This window comes from Oenanthe melanoleuca, chromosome Z (assembly GCF_029582105.1).
Source record: "Oenanthe melanoleuca isolate GR-GAL-2019-014 chromosome Z, OMel1.0, whole genome shotgun sequence".
Lineage (NCBI taxonomy): Eukaryota > Metazoa > Chordata > Aves > Passeriformes > Muscicapidae > Oenanthe > Oenanthe melanoleuca.
This window is the reverse complement of record NC_079362.1, coordinates 50,991,914-51,007,856: the sequence shown is the minus strand read 5'-3', so window position 1 is coordinate 51,007,856 and position 15,943 is coordinate 50,991,914. Positions and strand designations below refer to the sequence as shown.

The 15,943-nt window shown below is 39.1% G+C and overlaps 1 protein-coding gene across 4 annotated transcripts in view; it reads left to right on the top strand.

Moving 5' to 3' along the window:
- The window catches only part of DOCK8 (dedicator of cytokinesis 8), an 87,078-nt gene that overhangs the window by 68,534 nt on the left and 2,601 nt on the right, over positions 1-15,943 (top strand). For all 4 annotated transcript variants that reach the window (XM_056513057.1, XM_056513059.1, XM_056513060.1 and 1 more), the window contains 12 exons: positions 1,213-1,365; positions 2,420-2,578; positions 3,342-3,442; positions 3,880-4,072; positions 8,642-8,785; positions 9,607-9,738; positions 11,301-11,435; positions 11,958-12,047; positions 12,474-12,710; positions 13,365-13,508; positions 14,543-14,649; positions 15,511-15,678. In XM_056513057.1, coding sequence (XP_056369032.1) covers positions 1,213-1,365; positions 2,420-2,578; positions 3,342-3,442; positions 3,880-4,072; positions 8,642-8,785; positions 9,607-9,738; positions 11,301-11,435; positions 11,958-12,047; positions 12,474-12,710; positions 13,365-13,508; positions 14,543-14,649; positions 15,511-15,678 — 1,763 coding nt within the window. The remainder of the gene's footprint in view (positions 1-1,212; positions 1,366-2,419; positions 2,579-3,341; positions 3,443-3,879; positions 4,073-8,641; positions 8,786-9,606; positions 9,739-11,300; positions 11,436-11,957; positions 12,048-12,473; positions 12,711-13,364; positions 13,509-14,542; positions 14,650-15,510; positions 15,679-15,943) is intronic.

Sequence of the window (15,943 nt, the reverse complement as noted above, 5' to 3'; positions counted from 1 at the left end):
TATAAGGAGAGAAATTGACCCAAAGTCTTTTTTTTTTATAATAGAGGTTGTAATGGGTTGGGTGCTTCATACGAGCTTTAAAATCTTTTTAAAGTTCATTTTCCTGCAAAGAAAAACAGCTCCAATAAGGAAGAATTCATGAAATGTTTATTTTCCCTAAACTATTGTAAAACACAAATAAGAAACAGGATACTCCTGTCCAATTAATGCCTGTCTGCTCTTAAATGCAGATTGGCTGACATAGCCTAATTACAGGGTAGAATCTGAATAGTTATGAAACTAATAATTATGTTTTCATTTTACTTTATCTTTAAAGCTAACTTCCAATTACAATGATGAATTTTGTGAAGCAATTGTAATTCTTATTGAAATAGATCTTGTAGTTAAGCTGACTCAGTTCTGTATTTCATTAAGCAATCATTCCAATTATTTCTATTATACTGTAGGCATATAGATGTTATTTTACAATAGAAATGATAAAACCCTGTGCCAGCAGGCTTGTAATATAAATTAGACACAAAACAGTGAGATAATGGATTGAAGAAAGTCTGAGAACTGGGAAATGGGTCTACAAACTGGAAACAATATCTTGTATTCACTCACACACCTTTATCGGTCCTGTGTATGTACACATGGTACCGGTGCATCTGTGCTGTCTCTGCTGAGGGTTTCTTTGGACAGACATCCTGCCCCTTGGGATTATTGCCTACTGTGTGCATTGGGAAGGCACTGGAAAGGAGGGTCTGGCATGAAAGCTTGGCAGTGGAGTCACACACCATGAGAGGAAGAACATGTTGGAGGCCTGGGGAAGGGTAGGGCGTTGGTGCAAAGAGCTAAAATTTGCTCCACATACTTAAGGAAATATTTGGATGCTTCATCAATCATTATGTATTCTGAAAATAGAAAACCTCTATTCTTCTAAGAATTTTGTAATATTTGATGTTTTCAAAAACTCCTAGAGCTATCATACTCTGAGTTTATTCTATTTCTTTCTCTTTTTTCAAAACAGAAAGGCTGTTTTCAAACTCTTCTTTCCTGTAGAAAATCTTAAATATGGAATATACAGCATTACAGGAATCAGAAGTCTGAATAAAAAGAAGCATAGCATGTAGTTTTTGGAGACTCTAGACTTTTTCTGAACCCTGTGACTTTTGTGCACTACTATAATGATGTTTGATGAGAGTAATAAATGTTTTCTTCTCTTTCCCTTAGTTTGGAGATTTGCTGTTTGAAGAGGAGGTTGAACAGTGTGCAGACCTGTGTCAAAGAGTTCTCCATCACTGCAGTAGCAGCATAGATATTACACGGACTCAAGCCTGTGCTACTCTTTATCTCCTCATGAGATACAGCTTCAGTTCTACCAGTGTAAGATTTTGAGAGCAGCAGTATATTCTGTGCCACCTTTTTTGTGATCAATTGAAACAAAGACTGAAGTTGCAACAGCAAATGGAATGCATCTGCAGTCACCTGGTCTTCTATTTCACATATTTGAGCCAAGAGAAGTGCTAAAAGTATAGGGGGAAAGTAACTTTAATTATTTAATTGTTGTTCGCTGCTTTGATTCAGGAAACTTGTCCTGCAATATCTGTAAATGCCGCTTCAAAAAGAGCAGCATTAGGCCTCTGACAGCAAAGATGATACAATGCATAAGCAATACTCTTCACATTGTCTTTTATCTTCCATTCCTGTGTCTGAACTACTCAGTCTAGTTCTATTCTAATGCAATTGCAACCTCAGTAGAACTCCTGTAAACTTGTATTAGTCGGAATTCTTCACCAGCTCCATGGTCTTAGGACTAGGCTCTGGTTTTTACCACACACATGGGGCAAAATACATACATTATGCATGCAGATTATTAATGTTCTAGCACAAAAGGATATGCATGAGCATTTTGGATAGCGTCTGATCTTGTGCAGAGCTGCTTTCACTGGTTATTACTTTAAAAGCCTTGGATATGTAAAAAGTGTAAGCTGTGCAGAAGGAAAATATACTGCAGGCACACCATGATCATCAGAGTGTAGTGCCTCGCCAACTGAAGCTCCCAGAGGCCTATTGCATCCCAGAATGTTTTTCCAGTCATTCTTCCTCCTCTATTCTGGTGTGGGTCAGATCCACACACCCACTGGCCTGTGCAGAGGGGGAAAGGGGTGCTTCTGGCTTTCTCCTGTCTCAAGCAAGCATGCATATTTCCAAGAACATTCTATCCCCAAAGTACGGACATGTCAGAATGAGGGATCTTTGGCTTAAGTGGGTAAAACATGATTAGATTTGATGCACCAGAGGCCAGTTATGTGAGCAGTGAGTCTACTGCACTCAAATCTGGGCAGGAGAAAGTGGGTTTGCTTCATAGAGAAGATAGATATGTGAGCCACAGTGCAGCCATCATTCTTTCATGTTTTTGTTTTTTCTCTTCTGGAAGAATTTTTCAAGAGTGAAGATGCAGGTGACCATGTCACTAGCTTCTCTGGTTGGAAAATCACCTGAGTTTAATGAGGAATTCCTCCGACGATCCTTGCGAACCATCCTGGCCTATGCAGAGGAAGATACAGATATGCAGGCAACGCCGTTTCCCAGTCAGGTTAAATCTTTTATGGCATCTGTGGCTTTTATTAGGAGCTTTCACATAGGACTGTGCTTGAAGCAGGTTCTAGATCTTGGCCTTCCAAAGCAATGAAAATAAGAATGAAAAGGTTATTGCGTAAGTTTATGTCAAGCACAAAAGTAAGTGAGGAAGAAGTGCATATTATTTCATAAAGTAAACTCTTAAGGATTTCCCCTGAAATCCCATTACAGAAGAATCATCTCTTGATTTTGAGTACAGCTTTCTCCTAGACCCCAGCAGGAACTGTGCCCTCTAAGGGTTTCCCAAGATGGAATTTGATTTATGTTTTCAGACAAGTACCATCTAGGACACTTCTCTCTCTTTGCCAACTTGTAAGGTGCCAGTAGCAATAATGAAAAGCATTTCAGACAACTGTCAAATACTTTGTTAAAGTTCTTAGAGTAACTCAGGGTGTTCTGAAGACCTACAAAAACATCTGGTTTCAGATCAAAGATCAGCTAAAGCTGAACTCCATTAGCACATATGATTTTTTTTTCATTCAGAAATAAATAGATCAAAGGATTTCAGCTCCTTTTGATTAATTAAAATGTGTGTGTGTAAGATTTGCTGTGTCGGCAGTCTTTTCTGCATTGCATAGAGCTGAAGAAAACATCCTGACATTTCCTCGGGTAAATGAAGCTTAAAGAGAGTAACATCATCTGATGCAGATTGCATTTGTTTTTCCAGAAGGAAAAAATAATCACCTGAAAATTGCACATTGATCTTTGCCTTGCTTTAGGTAGAGGAGCTACTGTGTAATCTGAACAGCATCCTGTCAGATACGGTGAAAATGAGGGAATTTCAGGAAGATCCAGAGATGCTGATGGACCTCATGTACAGGTGAATCCATTTAGAATTGCTACTGAGAAAATTCTGCAGCGAGGTGAGCTAAACTATGCATTTTAGGGACAAGCTGTGACAAACTCTCTATCTGTTCTGTTTGTGTACATTCCCTCTTTAGCAGAGCTGGCCTGTCACAGAGGACCCAGGCTGCAGTAGTAAGCCCATTGCAGTGCAGTCTCCGGGCGGTGGACGTAGATTTGGGCAAGGATAAGAGTTAGGAACATTGAAGGATCTTGGGTGTTTTACTTTCCTCCTAGCCCCTCTGTCTTCTGCCTAGCACTGCCTAACCACTTATTTTGCTTTCTGTTTAATGAATCATTGTAGAATGAGGATAGAGACATCTTCTTCCATTCAACCCAGGGGAAGAATTACAAAGGTATTTTTGTTATTTGAGAAGTGGTCATTCACACCTGTTTTCTGGCCTGTGTTTTCAGAATTGCCAAAGGATACCAGACATCGCCGGACTTGAGGCTGACTTGGCTGCAGAACATGGCAGAGAAGCACACCAAGAGGAAGTGCTACACAGAAGCAGCCATGTGCCTGGTCCATGCTGCAGCACTGGTGGCAGAGTACCTGAGCATGCTTGAGGATCGGAGCTATCTCCCTGTGGGCAGTGTCAGTTTCCAGGTAAAAGGCTTTGACAGCGTGAGGCAGTGCTGGTGTGTGTTTGTTCTTGTGCTAAGCAAAGCAGAGGTGCATGTATAGGGCAAATGTTACAATGGCAGTCTCCAGCTTCTATTTCCAGCAGTTTGATACTGTAATCTCCTATTTGCTAAGTAGAACCCTTCCGTTATCACATGCTTTTTCTAGGGCTGTTACTTACCAACTGTGACAGATGCACTTTTCAAACTTCCTTCTCATAATCTAGATAATTGGAGCTGCTCAGTTCTTTTAGGCATGTTCACCAGTCCTTTGACTGCCCTCAAGTTACCAAATCTCTTTGATTGATGAATAACACAATCACTGCAGTAAGTCTAGGATATCCAAGTCGAGTAAATTGTCCCAGAAGTTCTTTCAGCATGAGGCATAGCTCTCACATTATCTCTCTGAAGACTCCACTGGTTCTTTTGGCATCGTTGAGCTCTTTACTCACTAATAAACTGATCTTTTCCAGACAGTTTTCTTGGGTTTCATTTTTCATCTTACTTTTCTACATCACATAGATCAAAGCATAAGTCTTTGTGGTAAAACTTAGACATTTTTCAATGCAGATATATATACACTTAGTTTATTGGATTATGCAGTTTTGGATACCCTTACCTGAACCAAATTCATATGCAAATGCAATTGTTTTAGTGCTTCTTTCCTACACATTATTAAAAAAAATGGCCAAACCCTTAATTTATTGCCATGTGTTGATAATTTCTCTTTTCTCATTATTCCCTGAAGCCGGTGCATTGTTGGCTGCTATGATTAGAGTAAATTATAAATAATTTCAACTAATTAGTGGAATCATTTTGTAGGATCACATTAGATGCTATATAGACATCTACTGTTTAGACATTATTACGTTTATTAGATTGTAATCCCTTCTTTTAGAAAGTATTAGGCTTGTGTCGTGTGATTTTGATTCAGGCTAAGTACAATACCTTTAAGGTTTTCTTTAGTAATTTTGTATCAGTACTTCCACCATTATGTCCTATGCAGTCTGATAAACCTATTACCATCTGCTCATCTTGTACACTTTAAAGAAACAGATGATCCCAAAGCATATTTCATCTTCTGAAACTTCCTCAGTTTTCTAAAACATTTGACAGCTCAGGATTCATTGCTTGAATATGATTTTTGCTTAGCTTTTTTGGATCTGTTGTGGAGCACATTTTATTGTCAAAGTGAGTTTGAAATACCTAACACTAATACTTGGTGCATTCATCATCCCTTGATATAACCATACCACCTGGGTTTGGTTGTATCCCTTCAAAACAGTAAATATGAACATGATCGAGCCACTTGGCATTTTGCATTTAATTTAGTTTATTGGGCATTAGTATTTGCAATTCCACCTAAACGATTAGGTGATGGGCAAGTGTTTATTCTTGATTTTCTTTAAGATCAAGATAATTGTGTATACTCTTTAATGGCTAAACTTCTGGCCATGGATTTATACTTCCATTTTGCATCCCTTACCAGTTTTGTATATCTTCAAACTTCTAACTTCTATTTACTTGTTTTCTCTCTACTTGTTAGATACTATCATCATTTGGATATAAATGAAATATGCATTCCCTCCCAATGTCATCCTGCTCCCAGGCTGCCTTGAGTGCTTGTAAGCTATCACACTTGACCCTAATGCAATTCCTCCCTCCATTGCTCCTAGATTATTGCTATAAATGGATATGTTTTCATTTATGCTAGAGAATTGAAGTCTACTGTACAAGGCACTGGGCAAGCAAAAACTTAGGAGTTTAAAAGCAGCAAATCAATTTCTTTCATCAAAATGCTTGTGTAAATACATGCTTTCCAAAGAAACAGCTGCCCCGTGGGAGAGAGGTAATAAAATGCCCTAATGACGAGAACCCAATTACACAACTCTTTATCTGACAGCACAATTTTGAATTTCAATTTACTCAATAACAATAATTAACTATAATAACCTTTACATTTTTACATAGGCTTTCACGAAAAGGTTTTCCATTCTTTACAAACAGGTTTATGTTTTGTAGCAGCTGTGAAGATCTTATTCAGATGACCTTGTTAAAAGAGGGAAACACTGTGCAGACTGGCTTGGCTTTATCTGTAGCAACAGGTCTTACTCACTAACTCTTTCTGTGATCATTGCATCATTTGGCTCAGATATGAGATCAATTAATATTGGTGATATGCATTTAGTTGTGGAATTGAGGGTGATAATAATGTGAATAAAAATATTATTCTGGATGAGTGGAAGTATTATCTCCTTTTTACAGATGAGTAAAATGAGTCAGCAAAGGATCAAATCAGTTCTGATTTTGATCTTCTGCAGTGAGTCTGTTAGCATCCAGAAAACTGACTGTCAGTAGAGTAATACTTTTCTTTATATTGTACCAGACAAAATGCTTCCCTCTATGCAATCAATACTATCCGTCAAAATCAGAGTGGGATCACTTTCAGTGGAATTCTGTTTGAGCTTAATTCATGTTTACAGTAAATCCCCTTCACAAGCAGTAAAGCAGAATTACTGAGAGTATGAAGTGCATAGGGACTGACTTCAAAGCCACTTTGTATTAACACAGACAAGCCCTTAGTGTGTGTCTCTACCTGCTGAGGTACAAAGCTCAGCAGCAGCCTAATTTGCCTGGGCTGTTTGAGCATCTAGGTTGCAGGCTACCCTAGTCTTATTTAACATGGTGGTAAGATCTGGGGATCACAGGGGTTTTTAAATTTGCAGAAGTATTTCTTTTGCTTAATGAAGGCTAGACTTGTGAAATTCAATATAATTGCTGATAAAATACATGGTGATTTATGTATTGCCTTTATTATACAAGGGATATGTAAAATTCTTCAATATGAAAGGTGGATCAAGGCTAAAGCTGCGTGAGGCACGTCCACTTTGCAAAAGATCATGCAAGTCCCAGAAGTATGTCATGCAAGCTCTCTCCTCCTAGAGTGCATGGACTGTAAAACATGGAAGTACATTCGTGACATTAGTTATTAGAGGCTTAAAGGTGGAGAAGGAATAATTGGTGTCCATGACTTTCTCATTACTTTTGTATGTAAGTCACTTCTCTTTGCTACAAAAGGAAAATAAAAATAATAATAAAAAAAATTTAAAAATTTTAAAAATAAAATTAAAATAAAAATTAAAAAATAAAAATAAAAGCCACCAGAGTCACATGAAAACAGTCCTTAACAGCTCCTAATGCAAAAAGGAAAACCAGAAATTAATCTGCATGGCTTGAGAGTTTCTGCAGGTATGTGCCAGTGAACTTAAGTTGGTTGAAGTCACTCTCTTCAATGAGGTTGGTTGGTAGAATGTGGCGTAGATGTGCCAAATGTGCTGTAGTTCTTCTCTGGCCAAAATTCAGATGTATTCTTAACTCCTGTGAGTGCTATTCTGAGGCTGTGCTCATCCTTCCAGTGGTGCTGACATGATGTGCAGACTAGGCAGTGTGATGGCTGCCTGGTTGGAGTAAATTTCACCCATGGAGAAATAAATACATCCATAAAACCCAGGGGGGAAAGCCCAATGCAGCTAGTGGTGTGTGGTGCCAATTCTTTATCTGAAGTCTGATCAATAGTAACAGCCCTCTGTGTCTCTGCTGTTTTATAAAGATGCCTTTAAGGACTCAGCTAGCTAGCCAGCTGGCATCCATCCTGCAAGCAGACAGATTGTCATTGCCAGTTTCTGCTGAAGTGAGACACTAGGACACTAATTTAACTCCTTTTAATTAATAGAAAATCGAAGCTTAGCCTTTCTGCTGCTGCTGAAAGTTACATATGCCAGTCTCATACTATATGTACACATATTTTGCTGTTGTTTTGCGCATGTTTCTATATATTATAAAATTTTTAATGTTGCTGCCACCCAGTGTCATTTACTGAAAGAAGTCCTGAAGAACTCTAGACATGTTATTTCGTGGTCTAAGATCTCAAAAGAGTGACTAAGTCTAGTTTTATTTAAATGCACAATGAGATCCATAACATTAACAAGAAACTGAGTAAATTCTGCAGGATTAAAGTGTAGTATGGCAGAGGATGAACCAAGAGGAAGCAATCAATTATTGTTACTTTTAGAGTGATACAGTCTGTGTCCTCTGCTTGGAAAAGGTGAATAAAAATCTGAAAGTTCAATTTATTCAAGCAGGTAGCAAAAAGTTTGGAGTGCACTTTGGAATTGCCTACCCTCAAGTGCCAGCACAAGGAAGGGTACATTGCTTGTTACTCTAGTAGTATTGGGGTTTGAGCTCACTGCAACTCCATGGAAATCCAGCCACTAGAGAAGAGCTGGTTTGGCACCTACAGGAGTCTGCATTTTAAACCTGAGGCTTGAAAGAAAATTCATTATTCTTGCAGCAAAACTCCTGATCTGCCATCTACAGCGATTTATAATGTTACTTTCACTTCTAAAAAATAACGTAACTATGTGTCCCCTGGTTGCCCCTGGAAAAAACACGTTCCTCTTCCTATCATGTAAATATGTTGAAACAATTTCTTCCTCAATCTTTGTGATGTACTGTTGATTTAGGTTTTTGATTTCTGTGCTCTGATGTATTTTAGAATATTTCATCCAATGTGCTGGAGGAATCTGCTGTTTCAGATGATGTTTTGTCTCCAGATGAAGATGGCATATGTTCTGGGAGGTACTTCTCAGAAAGTGGCCTGGTAGGGCTGCTGGAACAAGCTGCAGAGCTCTTCAGCACGGTGAGTGAGGACCAGAATCACCAGGAGGGAATGGATCATGGGCTACCTGGGTCAGATCCACAGCTTCATTTCCTGCACACGAGGAAATAATGTAGTACTGCTAAACCTGGCATCACCGACCTGCCACACTCCAAATAACAAGAGGACACATTTTTGGCTGTCCAAGTGCTGCCTCATTCTGATTAAACTAGGGTTTTTCAGCCTAGCTCAGCTACATACTCACCTCTACTGTGCAGACAGCAGGTAGCATCAACAGAAAGTGATTGTCTCAGGCAGGAGCCAAGACTTTCAGTTGGTATTATCATGGGATAGTACATTTAAGAAAATGCTCTTGCATATATTTTAGGAAGTGTATAAGGGTTACTCCTATACTTTTATACAGCACATAACCACGAGCCTCATAATCTACACTTACTATGTAATGACTCATGATTTAGCATCTCTAAAAATATCACTTGTGTCCCTTTGTCCAGATACAGCTGTCGTTGCCCTGAGCCATACATGACAAATAAATCAATTCCCTGCTGCTAACCTGCATTTCTAGTTCTTGTAGTCCTGAGGCAGAAATCAGAGCTTTCCACAGGAATTTGGGCTTGAGAACCCAACAGATCAGAGATCCAAATTAAATCCAGTTCATTCTTTGCTGTTCAGAACTGCCCATTTACTATTACTGGTTTTCAGAGCACCAAAACAAGCAACATGGCAGATTAACAGATGAGTCCCATAGATCTGCTTCTCACCAAGCCATTAAGGGACATATAGCTTCTTTTCAGAGTCATGAAAACTCCTTTTTTTTCTTTATTTTTTTTTTTAATTCAAAGGGAGGTTTGTATGAGACTGTGAATGAGGTGTACAAAATTGTCATCCCCATACTGGAAGCACATCGAGACTTCAGGAAGCTTACCTTGACACACAGCAAGCTACAGAAGGCCTTTGACAGCATTATTAATAAGGTACTTGTGGGGCAAGGCACTGCTGACAAGACACATTGCTGGGTTGCACTACTTGTGTTAATAAAACTGTTCATGTGTATATTGAGTTTGTGTGGCCAGGTTTTGATAATGGAGGGGGAGGGTTAAAGGGTGATGTCAGTGAGAAGCTGCTAGAAACTTTATCCATGTCCAAAAGAGCCAATGCCAGCTCCTATCCAAGGCTGGCCAAGGCTGAGCCCATAAGTGACAGTGGCAGCACCTCTGGGATAATATATTTAAAAAGGGAAAAAAGTTACTGGCCAGATGTAATTGTGCTCAGAGGAGAGACAAGTGGAAAATACGTGAGAGCAGCAGCTCTGCAGACACCAAGGTCAGTGGAGAAGGAGGGGCAGGAGATGCTGCAGGTGCCAGAGCAGAGATCCCCCTGCAGCCCATGTGCAGGCGATGGTGAGGCAGCTGTGGCCCTGCAGCCCATGAGACCTACAGGAGAGCAGAGATCCACCTGCAGCCCATGCAGAACCCCATGCCAGAGCAGGTAGATGCCTGAAAGAAGGCTGTGGCCCCATGTGAAAGCTCACACTAAAGCAGGAAGGAACCAGAGGCTGGAGCAGGGGAAACACTCCTCTCCCTGGGCTGTGGGAGAGACACGTGATGAACTGACCATTCCCCTATTTCCCATCTCCCTGTGCCACTGGGACAGAAGATGTAGAGTCTAAGGAGAAAGGGGGAAGGGTGTTTTTAAAAATTGTTTTACTTCTTGTTATCTCATTCTGAGTTTGGTAATAAATTCAATTGGTTTCCTCAAGTCAAGTGTGTTTTGCCCATGATGGTAACCAATTTGTAATCACTCCCTATCCTCATGTCAACTCACAAACCATTCATCGTCTCTCTCATGTCCAGTTTCAGAGAGGGATAATACAGTGGCTTTGCCATGATCAACCCACCAGAACTTTAAATAGTTCCATTTTCTTTTTCAAACAAAAGCTTCCATCTGCTTTGGTCTGCCTACATGGCCTACAGCATAAAAAGTCTCTCCATACAAATAAACAGAGATGAATATAAAATGAGTTTAGGAGAACATGTCTGTGTCTACCTGGCCACATCTGATTAACAGAAATAACTTTATTGTCAATTCACTAGTTTTTTCGGGTATAAAACAAAAGAAATATGAAAACCCATCTATATTCTCAGCAGTCATACTGTTCCTTCTCTTTCTTCAGAAGAACCTCATTGCTGAGCCTAGTCAGTTTCAAATTTGTATCAATTTTCATTGCAAAATTTCAAAATTTTGATTTTGTTACATGTATTCAAAGGAATTAAAAAAATGAGGCATTTTGTTTTGTGAAGCTTCCTTATTGATCAGCTTAAACTTTAAATTACATTCCAGTCAAATGTCCCCTTAGTTTGTATGCTTTCTGTCCTGTGCTTCTAATGCATAAGCACTGATGATATACAGAAATGACTTTGAAATAGGGAAAAAATAGGACTAGTGGATTTTCTTATACATCAGTTGGGGGGGAAAAAAGGCATCCAAAATACTACAATAAAGCAATTGTAAATTTCTTCTTCTTTTTATCAATTAGGGTCAAAAACGAATGTTTGGAACTTACTTCCGTGTTGGTTTCTATGGATCCAGATTTGGGGACTTGGATGAACAGGAATTTGTTTATAAGGAGCCTGCAATTACAAAACTCCCTGAGATTTCTCACAGATTAGAGGTAAAGAAAAACATTATATTAACATGATCTCAATATGGTATATTATATTTTTCAATGAACCTGCACAATCCTAATATTATTATTATTCTGTATTAAAAAATCAATAATAAATGGATTTGTAGCATAAATTATTTCCTTAGTGCATATCCTTTCCACAGTATAGCTTTTTAAAGCATAATGATCTAAGTGATCCATTCTTTTGAGGCTATGTCTCTTACAAGCGGGCCTGTAATACATTGAGTGATTTTTAGCATGCCAGATATTTGCTTTGGTATCTTTTCAGCTTTATTTATAAAATTGCTTTGTTCCCTTCTGATTGTTTTACCTCAAGTTCTATGATTGTCTGAGCAACTCACAGTGATCTTTGTCAGAAGATGCCCTACCCTGGCCAGCTGTGGTTTGTGGAGCAGTACACTGACTGTACAAAGCCCAGAAATCGTCATGGTTGTCACTGCTTTCTCCTAGAATTGCATTAGCATTGCATTAAGGACTTTTTTTGGCATAATTCTGTTTCCTTTCTAGGGATTTTATGGCCAGTGTTTTGGGGAGGATGCTGTGGAAGTGATTAAGGACTCTGCTCCTGTAGACAAAAGCAAGCTGGATCCCAATAAGGTAGAGAAAGTACTACTGAGAGGGCTAAGTGCTTTGTCACACAAGAGAAATGAGAAGGTTCCCATTGCAACTTTTATGCTCAAACATTAAAGCACTAAAAGAAGCCACCCAACTTGGTATCTCTGTGCCCAGGGGTATTAAAACCTCTGTGACAGCTTAGCATGGTAGCTTGTCACAGAGTATAGAAATTAAAAGTTCTGGTCTCTGGTCCCTGCCCTGGTTCTGATCCCCAGGGTTAAGCTGTGCCCACCTAGATGCAAGTTTTGTTATCTCTGAATAAGATGATGATCCCTGAAGCATTTTCAGCTCTGTGGTTTTTCCAGCCCATCCCTAGCCAATGTGTACTGTAGGGTACTTCACATGCACCATTCCTTTTACATTCCTTGGGTTGTAAGGTACTGTAATGGTTCTTCCCTCTTTTCTTAGGCATACATACAAATTACTTTTGTGGAGCCCTATTTTGATGAGTATGAGATGAAGGACAGGGTTACCTACTTTGAGAAGAACTTCAACATCTGTCGGTTCATGTACACTACGCCTTTCACTATGGATGGGCGTCCCAGAGGAGAGCTTAGTGAGCAATACAAGAGGAACACCATCCTAACCACAATGCATGCTTTCCCCTACATCAAAACTAGAATCAATGTCATCCAAAGAGAAGAGGTAACTGGGTTTTGAAGACAGATCTAACTTCTCAAGGACTGAAGGAGTCTCTGGGTGGGAAAATTTCCGAATTTATGCTTGGCAGAAAAAAATGCTGAGTTTCTCAGACATTGCTCTTGTAAACAGGAGTATCAGAGAAGGGACAGACAAGGCAAGATAGAGATTTGCTATGGAGAAGGGATGATAGCCACTGTACATTCTTCTTTTGACCTCCTAGCTTTAATGCTGTGCAGGAGGATATGTGGAGCTCTTCTAGCTGATAAGGCAGAAGTAGGAAGGAGCAGACAGAGAACTAGATTGGGCTTAGGGCTTGTTCAGAGACAGGGAAGCTTTATGCTGTATAAAGTGCAACACCATTTCAGGCATGAAGTAATTTAGAGTAAGAATAAATTTATGGGAACAGGAGGTCTGATTCACACCCTATTCTTGCAAATGGTAAGATGCCTAAGAGCTTTGGGTCAGATGCATCCTCTACCAAGATGACTATCTTAGATTGAACAGTGTTAATGACTAAGTTAGATTAAACAGTATTCCTGGGTTTCACAACTACAGCTTTTGAAACAGGAGAATGATAGTGATACTTAGTGTACTTAGAACAGGTCAGCTGCATGCATGATTCAGGAAATGGACCATCTTTTCTTTCCTTTCCCTTAGTTTATTTTAACCCCAATTGAAGTTGCTATTGAAGATATGCGTAAAAAAACACAGGAACTAACTGCAGCCACCAACCAAGAACCACCAGATGCCAAAATGCTCCAGATGGTTTTGCAGGGCTCAGTTGGAGCCACTGTAAATCAGGTAAGGGATCCAAACAAGCCAGGGGAAGCGTACTTTTCTCACAGTGTATTCTTTTTTGCACTCCTATTTCTTGCACTGGAAGAAGTACATCTAGTCAGACACATTTATTCCCTGTGTGTATTTAAACTCCACCCATTGATATTTAGTCACTGTATACTGTTCCTTAGCTATGATTTTGGTGAAAGTGTTCATAGGAAGCACTGTCCTGGCTGTAGGTGCAGAAACTGACAGAAGCCTTGTGAATGCATCTGGGGATTTTTCATTTCTAACATGCTAGGCATCTCAGCCATTTTATTCCTTCCAGATGTATCCTTGGAGAATGGGAATAATAATAACAATTCTCCTGTGGAACCACCACAAACTCAGTTTCATGGAAATTAAGTCAGTACATGAAGTCAAGACCTGAGTGCCGCAAAATAAAGCTGAGACGCAATGAGTATAACATAAGCATACACACTAAAAAAAAAAAAAAGCCCAGGCAATTAAAAACAATTAAAATGGAATGCTGAAGACATGGCTGAGAAAAAAATTGGTGTCACACACAATTTCACAGAGCTTGGGTTTTTTTGCTGAAAGTCTAAATACTCTCAGGTTCTTCAGATGGATCACCAATCGAAGCATCTATTATGAAATAATGTATTGTAAGATTTGCAAAGAGTGATTTTTCAGCTCTGGGCTTATTGCCTGAAGGTCTTGTAATATACACACAGGAGCTGTGTTTCTCTAATATAATCAGGTTTGTCACTAGGGCTGTCCCAGCTCCTCTCTGCTGAATGGAATTTGTTCCCATTTGTTGTGGAACTGGAGGAGGAATAATAGCAGGAGAGGATAAAATATGACAGGCAAAAGTTCTGCTTTCCAAAGGAATTATTGTTGGGGAAAAGGAGCTAAAACCCATCCTGTTATGGTAACTGTGGAGAGTTTTATTTCCTTTTGTAAATGCACTCATGAAATAACAAACAGCTTTAAACAAATGTGTGTTTTGTTTTTAGTCTAAGCAGGTGGGTTTGACATTTCTGTGTTATTTCTATAAGGGACCGCTAGAGGTAGCACAAGTGTTCCTGGCTGAAATTCCAGAAGACCCCAAACTTTATCGACATCACAACAAGCTGAGGTTGTGCTTCAAAGAGTTTATAATGAGGTCAGTAAAACTAAATTGAAATGCTGTATTGCATCAATACATTCAATATTAGCAATAATGCAACGATAATATAACTGAGTAATTACCTATGCAAGTTAGCATCATGAATCCTGATTTCTCACACTTTGAACACTCTGACCACACTTGTTATTTCTGCTTCACATTAATGCCTAGGTAAGCATTGCATTCTCAAAGGGAAGAAATGTTAACACTCTAAACTAATAATGTATGAATGTAGATCTTCATTTGTTTTATCTTTCAATGTCTTACAGAAATCAAACATTTCAGACTATTGCCTTGATTTAATTTCAAATAAAATTGCATTCTTATGTAGAAAGCCGCTCATAAGAAAATCGCATCTGTCAAGCAGACACAGTGGTAGTGGCAGACACATGTCCTTTGCTTTAGATATGTTTGTAAGTCTCAACAAGCATATTTACATATGAAGAGACTCATCTCCTCAGTCCAGACTATCCTCCTTGATGAAGGATAAGTTTGAGTTAAATAAAAGCAAGTCCTATGCAGAAGATACAGCTTCTGAGTATTGCTATTGCAAATTTATCTGTTTATAAAAGTAGTAAATAGACAGCTAGCTCAGTATTCTGCAATCATTAATTTGCTTTTTATTAGTTCACTCATGCTTTCCTAATATCCAAAAAAAAATAACCTCAGTTTATGTACTTAGAAAAAAACAGGGCTTTCTTATTAGTTTATTTTCAGTTTAGTCTTGACAAGTTACCAGAGGAATGCCTAGACTAAAGGAACTGGATTCTTGTCCATGTAAATTACCTAACACAAAATGAGGGAGTTTAACAGAAATAGATTATATATATATGTCTTTTCTTCTTTCCTTTGGCCTAGGTGTGGTGAAGCAGTGGAGAAAAACAAGCACCTTATTACTGCTGACCAGCGGGAATATCATCAGGAGCTCAAAAGGAACTACATGAGACTGAAGGAGAACCTTAGACCCATGATTGAGAGGAAGATCCCAGAGCTGTACAAACCTGTGGTGAAAGTCCATAGCATCAGGTATAGTTAGGGCAGGGTTATCTGTTGTGGCTGTAAAAAAATATGCCATTTTTCTGCAAGGAAGAAAGGGAGTTTTACTGGCGGCTGAAACCAAGACAGAGTATGCACTGACAACTGTATTACCGATTAAAGAAATCTGCTGGCTTCCACTGGAGATGATTATAGTGCTAGCTGTGTTTCTCAGGCCCTGCATTCCCAGGTAGAGGATTTATGTAATTTTAATGCATCGTTAGATAAGACTTCCCCCTCACCCTAACAAAGTTAC